The sequence below is a fragment of the Hippocampus guttulatus genome, chromosome 3 (assembly GCF_054856545.1).
Source record: "Hippocampus guttulatus isolate MCC_2025c chromosome 3, RoL_Hgut_1.0, whole genome shotgun sequence".
NCBI classification, from domain to species: Eukaryota; Metazoa; Chordata; class Actinopteri; order Syngnathiformes; family Syngnathidae; genus Hippocampus; species Hippocampus guttulatus.
Window position 1 is genome coordinate 10,759,839 of NC_141263.1, and position 12,282 is coordinate 10,772,120.

The following is a 12,282-nucleotide window of genomic DNA, read 5'->3' on the forward strand; positions in this document are numbered from 1 at the left end:
GCTGGCTGGTGGAATTATAGCTTTATGCTGGTGTCATGTTACAAGCTTCTCGTGTTCCTCGAAAGCAGCACTCTTTCCAAATCAAGTAATCAGCTGCAGCAGTCTTTGTTTGGAAGATTCCTTGTTCTTGTAATGGATTACAAATGTTCATTTAGTGACAGGGTTTCGATGCACATCTTTTACACGTAAAATACATCAATGTCACGCCTCTTTCTCCATTGTGGCAGTTCAAATGGGCGATATGGCCAATAGGTCAATTGATCTGCCTAATTTGCTATCTTCAACAAAAAGCTTGTGAAATGACTTCCCCTCCTGAGTAATGACATGAATAGGGTTTGAACTGAATAAATGGCAAACTGTCAACCAATCGTGTGCAGAGCTGAGTTGAATGAGGTAACCCAGTCAGCAATAGTGATTCAGCAAACACTTTGCTTGTTTCCTGCATTGTCTTGACGCTGATCAATGTATTGCCAGCACCTGCCCATTTCACAGTGAATGTACCGTTTTAAGGGATCAATTCCATTTCAAGAAGCGCAACCATAAAGGAAACATTCACCAACATTAAAGCCAGACGGTGGGGTTGTATGGAAAGTCATATGAGCATTTATTCAATATCCTTGCTATCCCGCTTGACGTCCATCTGAATGACTCAGGCACACGAAACGGAATCTTACCAGAAACATTTTTTCCACTACTGTCTTCAATTATTGTACTTTATGATATTTCTGAACACTAGTAGGACAACTTTGGCATATAGTCATAGGACAACTACATGTTACCAGGCAAAAACAATTAGTAGGCATTTTGGGGCTACTAGTAAGGTCAAGGAAGCTACTATTTTGTTACATATGCCCACTAGTTGGGCCAAGTTGTCTTATTGCTACACCGTAGTTTACAAGTAAGTATTGAATGCATACTTGTGTGCCACTAGTAGTAGCAGTAGCGGTAAATACATTTTACAGCGAGGCACAGTTGTTTGACTAGTGTGCCCTAGTCTTTCTGCTAGCGCACTGAATTGTCTTACGAGTACTACTACTACAAAGCTAGCCAATATATGCTGAAACTATTGTTTGACGCTATTGTTTGTTCATTTATTCAATGTCCTTGATATCCATCTACTTGCCCATGTTCTAGTACGCTTTTTTTCCTCACTAGTAGGACAACGACCTGTTACGAGGCAGGTTGACAACTGCGTCCTACAAGTACTTCTAGTGACAAGTACTACTAGTTAACGTCTCATTCCTACTAATTGGCCTTTATTTGGGTTTATTATAGCTATATGCAGTAAGGAAACATCTGCCAGCAGGTTTTAGAGACAACATAAATAATATAGAGATTTAAAGTCTGCTAGCCCATTGTGGAGCTCAAATGTCCATTTAAAGCAATAAATCGTACGTGAGGGAAGTACATCCTGGCGGGGACGGCTGAGTGCTGAGGTAAAAGGAGGTCCCATGGGTGTGGAGAGGGAGCGACTGAGGAATGTAGACTAGTTCTTCTCTTTCATCATCCGCAGCGAGTGAGGAATGTAGGCTCCAGTCAAGAGCTCAGCTTGCCAGCAGACCTGTCGGGTAGGACTTTTTCGCATTGAAGTGGCACTGCTGGGTAGATTGAGAGACTTGCAACTGTTCGGCAAGAACAAAAAGAAACACTGACGCTTATTGAACGAGCTCATCGGTTGTGCACTCTGGTTTGGGGTTTGTGACTCCTCGGGGATAGTGTAATGCTTTTAACTTGGAAAAACACTCAAGGAATCACAAGACATACAATGAAGCCCAGTTTGTCATGGGGGATTCAGAGAGAACCCACACAAGTGCATGATGACCCTAAAATCCATACTTCACACAGAAAGGCCAAAACTGAGATTCAAACCTAGAAACCTCCTCAGCAAGGCTGTGCTTCTTGCCCTATGCTAATTAAAAACATTCAAACTTCCAAAAAAGTTTTTTAAAAAATCAGGACATGGAATTATCTTCCACATTCCTAAAATTATTCCTTTCCTCAGAATTCCAAATTTCTCATGCAAGAAATATCTTCTAAATGAAGGAGATGTTCCCAATTCCAAATATTCAGCTCATTCAGAACCCCCTAGGGACTGTTTTCCCGCATTCCATCAATTCCTTGCATTTCCCAAAAACGTCCTAATTTCTAGACTGATTCGAACCATTCCAATTTGAAGTCATTCACATTTTACATTTCAAAATGACAGCAATTAAATTAATTCTAATACTTTTCAAGTCAGCTCCAGATTTTCAGCATCCATGCACAAATTTCGACAGAAATTGCATTCTTTCAATTTGAGGAAGATACAGTATACACAAAATGCTACCAGACAAAATTGAAATTTCAAACTGATTCGATCAAGTTATTAATATTTGAGTTGGGTATCAAGTGGGAGGAAGTAGGGACAAGGTGGTGGGATGGTGGTGTGGGGGGAGCCATACTAGAGGGAACTCAGGAGCTATGTGGGGGTTATAGATTTAGGAATCAGTTTTACTACTTCTACAGACACAAGAAAAAATGCTGCAATCACAGCAACAAAATGGAAGCAAACATTTAGAACCATAAAACAAATGCAAAAGAAAAAAGAAAAAACAAAGGGCTGTGGAAATCCAAAAGCCATGAATTCAAAGACGACGGCAAGAAATGATATGATGCAAGTGCACGCCACTCAGGGGAGGTTTTCCAGGCCACTAGGAGACACCACAGGACCAGTCCTGTGAGACCAGATGCTCACAATTTTCTGGTCTCACGTTAACAATGTCCATGTGTTTAAAAAGGCATGAAGTAAAACGTACCATTTATTTTCTCCAAAAGATGGCCAATTACAGTACCACCTAATTGGGCAACCCCACTCAAGTCTTTCCAAGAGGATTTGGTCTTACAGGACTGGTCCTGCGGTATCTCCTAGTGGCCTGGAAAACCTCTGCTTAGTGAGGTAAACTAGCATCATTTTTTTCCCCTCACTGTCGTTTTGGAGTTGGTATGTTTTGGATTTCTACAGCATTATTATTATTATTATCGTCATTATTATTATTATTAGTTTTGTGTTGTGTAATTTTTGTTTCCACTTTGTTGCTGTACTTGCAGCATTTCTTTCTTTTATTTGTGTGTGTGTGTGTTTTGTTTTTATGCATTTATGTGTTTATGTTTTTTGTTTGCATCGTTCCTGTGTTTGCAGCGTTTGGCCGTTTGCAGCATTTCTTACTTGCAGCGTTTTTGTTTTGCAGTTGTTTTGTGTGCGGCTTGGTGGTCGAGTAGTGAGCGCGTCGACCTCACAGTGCAGAGGTCGTGAGTTCGATCAGGCTCCGGCCTTCCTGTGTGGAGTTTGCATGTTCTCCCCGGACCTGCATGGGTTTTCTCCGGGTACTCCGGTTTCCTCCCACATTCCAAAAACATGCATGGCAGGCTCATTGAACACTCAAAATTGTCCCTAGGTGTGAGTTTGAGCGCAGATGGTTGTTCGTCTCTGTGTGCCCTGCGATTGGCTGGTAACCGGTTCAAGATGTCCCCTGCCTACTGCCCGAAGACAACTGGGATAGGATTCAGCACACCCGTGACCCTTGTGAGGAGAAAGTGGATCGGAAAATGGATGGATGGATGGATGGATAGATGGATGTTTGTTAGTGTGCACCATACCCATACTTGCAGCGTTTAGCCGTTTGCAGCATTTCTTATTTGCAGCATATTTTTTTCTTCTTTTTTTGCAGTTGTTTTTCATCTTTTTTAGTCTGAGTTTGTTTTTTGAAACCTTTTTGTTTGTTTTTTTGTTCGTGCAGGCACGGTGACCGAGTGATTATCAGGTGCTCCTCACAGTGCAGAGGTCGGGGGTTCGATTCCGACCCCGGCTTTCCTGTCTGGAGTTTGCATATTCTCCCCATGCCTACGTGGGTTTTCTCCAGGTATACTCATTCCAGAAAACATACACCGCAGGTTGATTGATTGACCGTTCTTGCCCCTAAGTGTGATTGTGAGTAGGAATGGTTCTCAATGTGCTCTGCGATTGGCTGGCAACCGGTTCAGGGTGTCCCCCGCCTACTGCTCGAGGACAGCTGGGATCGGCTACAGCACGTCCGCGCCCCTCGAGAGGATAAGCAAATTAGAAAATGGATGGATGATTGTTTGCATTCCCATGTTTGCAGACGTCGGCCGTTTGCAGCGCATTTTCCCATGTCACCGTAGGGAATTACCCCAATTAATCAACAATATATCAGTGGCGCTTCACCTCTTTAAAATTCAATACGTATCATTCTGCCAGCTGTGAGTAACCTTCCCTCAGCCCCGCTTGAGCACGTTAAGGAGAAACAGTACCGTATAGAAAATGGATGAACTCTCAGTCCTTGCACACTCAGTTAAATGTGGTTCTAGCGACCTCGCGTGTCTCTTCTCTGCCGTTGCATTTAGGATTTTGACGTCATTGTGCGACGGAAGTTGTTCGACGCCAAACCTTATTCTGGCTGATTCATGGTCGACAGTCTGAAAGATTCACGTCGGTGTGTTAAAACAGCCTCCCGAAGCTAGAAAGCAAAAAAAAAAAGGTAAGCATATGTAGGTCACACATACAGTCATTTGTATGATTTTATATATGATACTCGGCGAGGTGGACTCACTGTGAATAATTTATTGCTGCCTTTCCTTTGGGAAGATGACACTGTCACTAGGCTAGGATCATGAACATGCTAACAAGACGCTAGCCTCAATTGGAACTTAAACTGGTTCCTTGAATGGGGGAGCAATCAAATGGAATACATTGTAATATTTACCAAATCTGCAATGGGACCTCAAGGTTCCAAGTATCCCGCGTGGTTGTCCAGATCTTGGTGCGGATAGATTAGCCGATTAATAATAAGTAATGATAGCGGTCAGTGAAACGCAGAGTGAAAGTTTTCTTCTATACACAATACAATATTATACATGGATGCATGCTTCTTTTTTTCATCCTGTGAAGGACTTTGACGCAGCAGCGATATTCACACAAAACACTGGCACTGTATTAATAATACAGAAACAACCAACCGAGTGCGAAAAATATACATCGAGTATGATAAGTGGAATTAAAAGAAATTTAAATCTAACCTAAGTAAGAAAATACCTTGATGGGTTTATGTGGTTTGTAAAAAGTAAATTTTAAGTGTGCTGTCGCAATATTTGTACGATTAGTTCAGTGGTTTTTTTTTATATTGCTTATTGTGTCAACATACAGTACATTCGACACTGTAACAATCAACAGTCATAAACATAGGTGACAGAATGGCACAGGTAGAAGGAGAGCTCATTTAAGCCTGGCCATTTTTTGTCGTCTGGCAAAGGTAACACATTTGGTCAAACTACCGGTTTACAATATCCACAAATATAAAACAAAAAAAAACAGTAATTGTCAATTAATTGCTATTCAAATAACTACTGACAACACCCAAAAATAGCATTGCGAACAAGTAATATGAAAACTAAAAATTATTCACAGATTTCCCAATATATATTTGCTTCATTCCCATATGTCAGTCCAACATTAATTCCTTTTACAGCTTTTGAACAGTAAACAAACACCGCTTGAATCATTTTGAGACTCACGAATTACAAAAAGCTCTGTATGACACGAAGAAGGGATTGTTATTGGTCTAAACATTTTCATAATTGTATAATCATAGCACGACAGACATCAGACAGTATTTGCTGTTGAGAATCTTAAAAAGGGGAATCGGGGGATTTGGATGACTAAATTATAAAATGATTAGATAGGAGGATTTGCTTCATGTTGTTTTTTGCTTCTGTCATCATCCATAAATAATTTTATTTCACTAGTGTTGAGACCTTTAAAAAATATGTATATATATATACAGTATATATATCTATATATATATAGATATATATACTGTATATATATTTATAATATAAAAATATAAAATTCAAGCATGATAACATTTTCTACCATTGTCAACAGATCCTGACATGGACCGTCTCTTGAGACTCGGTGGTGGAATGCCAGGTCTTGGCCAGGTAACAGTCTAAATTGTAAAAAAGACAAAATCGTCAACACCTTAGAATTTGGAACAAAAGGGAAACAAAAATATATTTTTAGATTACATTTTAGTTAAATTACCTGTTTGTTTGATTTTTCTTCATCTTTTTTTTTATCAGGGCCCCACAACAGATGCACCAGCTGTGGACACAGCAGAGCAAGTCTACATTTCATCATTGGCACTGCTCAAGGTATACCCCAACTACAATAGTACCTTAACTGCTGAGTTGAATTCATTCTGTGATTGTACTCATAACTGCTGCATGTATGTGCATATATATATTGCATATATATATATGATATTTTTTTTACCCCCCAAATGTGGCCTGTGCCTCTTTTGTATGTGGATATAACTCGGAGATGTATGTGGTACAATTTTGTGAAGTCAGTGTTTCGCAGTTTATAATAATTAAGTAGATACAAAAACAGTCTTTCTTATTAATTCATGGTTCATTTGTCTTTATTTTCACATTGGCCTAACCTTAGACCAAAACATTTATGTAAAATAAATGATAATGTTTATTGTCATACAAATTAATTTATTGCTTTTGTTTGTCAAAAGTAAGTGGGAAGAGGACCTTGAAAAAATAATTGCAATCACAATATTGAGAGGCAAGAAAATACAGTGAGATTATTTTTCAAAGTCATTCTGCTTTGCCGTATACCTAAATGTATTCTAACATTGCTGTGTACTTTTGTGTGACCTCAGTTATTTTTCTCTTGTTAGATGTTAAAGCATGGGCGTGCCGGTGTCCCAATGGAAGTCATGGGATTGATGCTGGGAGAGTTTGTTGACGACTACACAGTGCGAGTGATTGATGTGTTTGCCATGCCCCAGTCTGGAACGGTATGCATTTATTTATTTTAATGTGCCTTCAGATTCTGCACTCCAATCAGATACTTTTGAGAAAAAGCAAACGTTGTAGTACCAAGCCTGACCTGTTCGAGGCAGCCTGATACCACTTGGCATCCAACTGCTGAAAGTACAAAAAGAACCAAGTGTAGTTGTAGTAGTACAAGAAGAAATGGAAGAAGCTAAACTCTGGCAAACTGTTTGAGCATTTATTTGACATCTTGATTTCCAATTTTAGATCAATTTTGTCCTCACTACTAAGACAATCCAGTGCATTTGGAGGATATTAAATAAATGTTCTATGGCTCTGAAACCTAAATGGAATGTATTTATTTGATAGCGTAGATGTCCGGCTTTAAGGACTATGTACTCATATACTCTTTGTCCTCACGAGTGCATTTTGGCATTCTAGTACAGGGTTTTTCCTGGCTCAAATTGAGGCAGAGGTGGTGCCATCCTGATCGTGCTTTGTGCGTGTGCATGTCACATCAAGAAGGCGTTGAGTTAACATTAGAGGACACATTTATTTTTGTAATGTGAACGAGACCATAAAAAGAGCACATTGAACAAAAAGAATCAGAAATGGGGTACACCCCCTGCAGTCTGACCGCAGCATGTATGTCCTACTGTATGCACCAAGAATGTTAACATGTCGAAACTTGTTGCCTCACAGGGCGTGAGTGTTGAGGCAGTGGACCCTGTGTTCCAAGCCAAGATGTTGGACATGTTGAAGCAGACTGGCAGGTAAATATTCTGCACTGACAGTGCCGAAGGATCTTCCCTTCTTCGGTGTTTGCAAGTAGAATTTACAATTTGTTATGCCTCCAAGTAATGTACAGTATAAAATGAATTTGCATGGGGAAGGGGGTGAATGCTGCCAGGAATTGTGAAAATTTTCGAGTAACTTACACCCACCTAAAGATGTTGAGAATTGCATATATAGGCCAATAGATGGTGGCAAAGCATTACCTTTATCTAAATGAAGGTCAACTCACTTCAATGTAGTTCTTTGGGATCAGGTTGTCACAAGATGGTGACAAAGCAATACTTTTATTGGGTTGACATGACCAAAAAAAAATTTTCTGTCCACAGGTTCCCCAAAAAATCCACAAATGCCAAACCATTAATATACAGGATTTCAATTTCCTCTCTTTGTATGTCTTGCCGCTCGATGTTGGTTAAAATGGCAGTTGTTTGATAATTATCATAACATATTTGCTAATTTCTGTTAGCCCATCCATGGCATTTTGCATTATGTCAGCATTAGGCTAGCAGACATTTGTTAGGCAAAATTATGATTGGGGGGGTAAAAATATACAATGTTCACTTCAAATTGGAGTGGTAAACAAGTGGAAACAAGTATGCGCTGCCTTTTATTTGGAGAGCTGTGCTTCTTTTCGTTCACACAACATGATATTATAAGATAAGATAAGAAAACCTTTATTAGTCTCCCAATGGAGAATGATAGCCTCTCATTTTTTGAAAGCACCAGAGGGGGAGTATACCCGCTGGGGTAGACTTAGTATGTTTTAATAAGATTGTGTTGGGGGGGGGGGGGGTAAAACAAATGTATCAATTTATTTATTTTTGCATGGTCTGTGTATGTCAGAGAGTGTCATTTATCACTTGGGTCTGTTGTACCTCGCAATAAAAGGAGGTCCACGACTTCACTTAGTGTATTTATTTGATGACACACCGTATTGTTCAATGCTTATCAGGCCCGAGATGGTCGTGGGTTGGTATCACAGCCATCCTGGTTTTGGTTGCTGGTTGTCCGGGGTGGACATCAACACGCAGCAGAGTTTTGAGGCACTGTCGGAGAGAGCGGTCGCCGTGGTGGTAGATCCCATTCAGAGTGTCAAAGGAAAGGTGGGCATGCATTTTCAGAGGTTTATGCAATATCAGTGGTACATTTTAGAATGCCTTTAATTTGATTCCCCCTTTTTCCCTTTTCTCCACAGGTGGTCATTGATGCCTTCAGACTGATCAATGCCAATATGATGGTGTTGGGTCATGAGCCAAGACAAACCACATCAAATCTGGGTCATCTGAACAAGCCCTCAATCCAGGTCATGTATCACTTCACAATCTTTTGCTCCAATGAAGCCAGGTATAATCCAGGCGAGGTCCCCAATCCTCGGGGGCGGGCCACTTCAGACGCCCATATGAAAAACGTACTGGACCGGTTTATTTATTACCCGAGGCTGAAAAATATTTTATTTTGAAAAGCGACGGGATTGTCTCTGTTACAGCCATCTATGATGGACTTTTATTGCATGTCAAGATGCGAATAGCCTTGGTTACGTTACATTATGAAACTCACCAGCTAACAAATAGATTCAAATTGACCATGTAGCAAGCCCGCTCTGCACAACGTGCAGCCAGTGGCTCTTGATAAAGCTGATCTGGTGAGTTACATATATATACATGTTCGTGTACTTTATATTAGTTCTGTGGTGCCTTACGTTGGTGCATTTCAGGAGGACTGTGCTAATATAGTTTGGAAAATGTGGCTTTGCATTTATTGTTATATCTACAAAATACCACCGGTTTTGGTGTTACCCGTTCATGTACTTTATATTTGTTCTGTTGCGTTACCATAGTGACCATATGATAGAGTATAGACAAACTCAAAGTTACCATGTTTAAAAGACAATCTCTTCCTGAGTCTGTTTGTTCAACTGTCCGAGCGAACATCTCTGACACCATATCAAGGAACGTAAAAATAGGCAATGGATTTGCATTTGTTGTTGTAGCATTTTATTAGCCTCCTCCAGTCCCCACGGTTACCAGTCCGCGAAAGTTAAGGACATGTATGAACAGGTCGGCACCAGATAAAAGATTGGGGACTGCTAGAAAATAAAGGTAAATTACCAGGACCTGTACAACGGAGTCAAACCTGTTAGCCAGATCAGTAATGTGAGTTTTGTTGATTCCCTCCAAGCATGATTTTTAGTTAATCATAGTCTATTGATGTTTGTTATTTCTGTACGGTACTCATATTAACTTGAATGTTTTGTCACATTTTAGGCTCTGATTCACGGACTGAACAGACACTACTACTCAATCACCATTAATTACAGGAAAAATGAATTGGAGCAGAAGGTAAGAGTCAGTCACCTTTGTTTGCGAATCTCCAATTGGTGAACCCCAGTTTATTGCTGGGATACATTCCAGACCTCCTGGCAATAAGTAGTAATCTGCAATATAGATAGAAAATTCACAGCCCCAATTCCAATTAAGTTGGGGCGCTGTTTTAAACATGAAAACAGAACACAATGATTTGCAAATCACGATCAACCTTAGATTTAATTGAATATACTACAAAGACAAGATATTTAATTTTCAAAAGGAAAGACTTTATTGTTTTTAGCAAATAATCATTAACTTAAAATTTTACAGCTGCAACACAAAAATAACTGAATCGTGGCAAAAAACCCTGAGAAGGTTGAGGAATGCTCATCAAACACCTGTTTGGAACATCCCACAAGTGAACAAGCTAACTGGGAACAGTTGGGTGGCTTGATTGGGTACAAAAGGAGCTCAGTCATTCACACTCAAAGATGAGGCGAAGTTTACTTCTTCATGAACAACTGCGTGAGAAAATAGTGAAGCAGTTTCAGGGCACTTCTCCTCAACGTACAATTGCAAGGAATTTAGGGATTTCATCATCTACGGCCTATATCATCATCAAAAGGTTCAGAGAATCTGGACACATCACTGCATGGAAGCGGCAAGGCCGAAAACCAACATTGAACAAGCTGAAAGCCACAACAGCAACAATTGGGCATCTTTCTGTGTCATTTTCTCCTTCATAATGATGCTGCTTTTTTTTCTAGAAGAGCTTTCAGTGCTACCCAGTGGCACAAAGTTGTACTACACTGACGGCATGAAACTTGAAATTCAGACTTGCAGATGTATTTTTAAAAAAAACTGTTGTGACTAACACAGAAATGTGCGCTTGTCTAAAAATAAAAATAATAAATTACTGTATTGAAACATGACTGACTGTCCTGCAGATGCTGCTCAACTTGCATAAGAAGAGTTGGATGGAAGGTCTCACCCTGCAGGATTACAGTGAGCACTGCAAACACAATGAGACCATTGTCAAGGAAATGCTGGAGCTTGCCAAAAACTACAACAAGGTAGCAATTCTTCAGTTTCGCTTGCAGCATGAAACTAGATAAATCATCCATATCGTATACGCTGTGATTTTATAGTTGGAATACAATATGAACATGGATCCAATACCCCTCAAAACCAATGAACTAGAAAACTCTAGTCTCAATGCAAAGTACCAATGTGACCATTTGTCACACAAACACACTTTTACCGCATGGATACATTGCTTAACAAGTTGTTCGTGTCACTGTTGCGTTTTTGTCTCAGGCTGTTGAAGAAGAGGACAAAATGACACCAGAACAGCTGGCCATCAAGAATGTTGGAAAACAGGTAACATTTGCAGTTCTTCATCAACTATTTGCACGCCATTCGAGATATTTATTGTGTCGGTTCAATTCAAGGTGGACTTCTAAGATGCGTGGAATTAATTTCGATCGTAAAGGCCCCTAAATTTGTCAGTCTGACACATTTGCACAACATGTTTCCTGAAATACTGAAATTTCACCCGAAAGCCTAAAGTGACTTTTGTGTGCTTATTAGACAACACGTCGTGTAATTTGAAAGTGTCTCAGCAAGAGTGGTATCCCTCAACTAAACTGTGAACGTCTTGTATAGTAATTGCATGACACATAAAGTTAATGTTTCCTTCTCCATTTCCCTCTCCTGCAGGATCCCAAGAGGCACTTGGAAGAGCACGTAGATGTGTTGATGACATCTAACATTGTTCAATGCCTCGCTGCCATGTTGGATACCGTCGTTTTCCAGTGATGACTTCCTGTTTATATCTGTTAATATTACAACCAGTTTTCTTTTATATAAAATAAATGTTATGTACGAAATGATGACTGCCTTTTATCCTTGTTTGAACTTTACAAAGCTTTTTTCATGGGCCTAACAGGTTGTGATTTTCTTTCCAACCCATGACAAATTGTTTGCTCCTGAATAAAAACGTTGATACTGTATTCATCCCATTACTAGTGCCACTTTTGGATGCTAATATGCATTTAAATCTGAATAAACTACTCTGCTCAACAAATTACACTACTAGGCCCAGAAAGTAGCAATGTGTGACACACTAGTAACTCCCTGCAACCCTATTAGTAGCACTAAAATGCCCAGTGGTATGTGTGCCTCACTGATAACATTCAGTTGTCCCACTAGTGTGCAGAAATGTCACCCTGTACTGAAATAGAAGTGTTCGAAACACACTAGTGATGAATAAGTGTATACTAGTACATGGTCCAAATGGCGTTCTATAAAGCCATTTGAGCATTTAGTCAATGTCTTTCAT

The 12,282-nt window shown here is 39.8% G+C and overlaps 1 protein-coding gene across 1 annotated transcript; it reads left to right on the forward strand.

Annotated features, from left to right (window-relative positions):
* The first annotated feature begins 4,424 nt into the window (after positions 1-4,424).
* psmd14 (proteasome 26S subunit, non-ATPase 14) lies at positions 4,425-11,833 on the forward strand. Its single transcript, XM_086107439.1, has 11 exons — positions 4,425-4,535; positions 5,939-5,994; positions 6,136-6,207; positions 6,744-6,863; positions 7,543-7,613; positions 8,588-8,738; positions 8,831-8,938; positions 9,900-9,974; positions 10,889-11,014; positions 11,259-11,321; positions 11,661-11,833. Exons 2-11 carry the CDS (start codon positions 5,947-5,949, stop codon positions 11,757-11,759), a joined length of 933 nt encoding a protein of 310 aa, XP_085963565.1. The 5' UTR covers positions 4,425-4,535; positions 5,939-5,946; the 3' UTR covers positions 11,760-11,833.
* Positions 11,834-12,282: the final 449 nt, after the last annotated feature.

Coding starts and splice junctions, on each gene's coding strand:
- psmd14 (XM_086107439.1), top strand. CDS start 5,947: ATGGACCGTCTCTTGAGACTCGGTGGTGGAATGCCAGGTCTTGGCCAG. Junction 5,995..6,135: donor GAATGCCAGGTCTTGGCCAG/GTAACAGTCTAA, acceptor TTTTTTTATCAG/GGCCCCACAACAGATGCACC. Junction 9,975..10,888: donor AAAATGAATTGGAGCAGAAG/GTAAGAGTCAGT, acceptor ACTGTCCTGCAG/ATGCTGCTCAACTTGCATAA.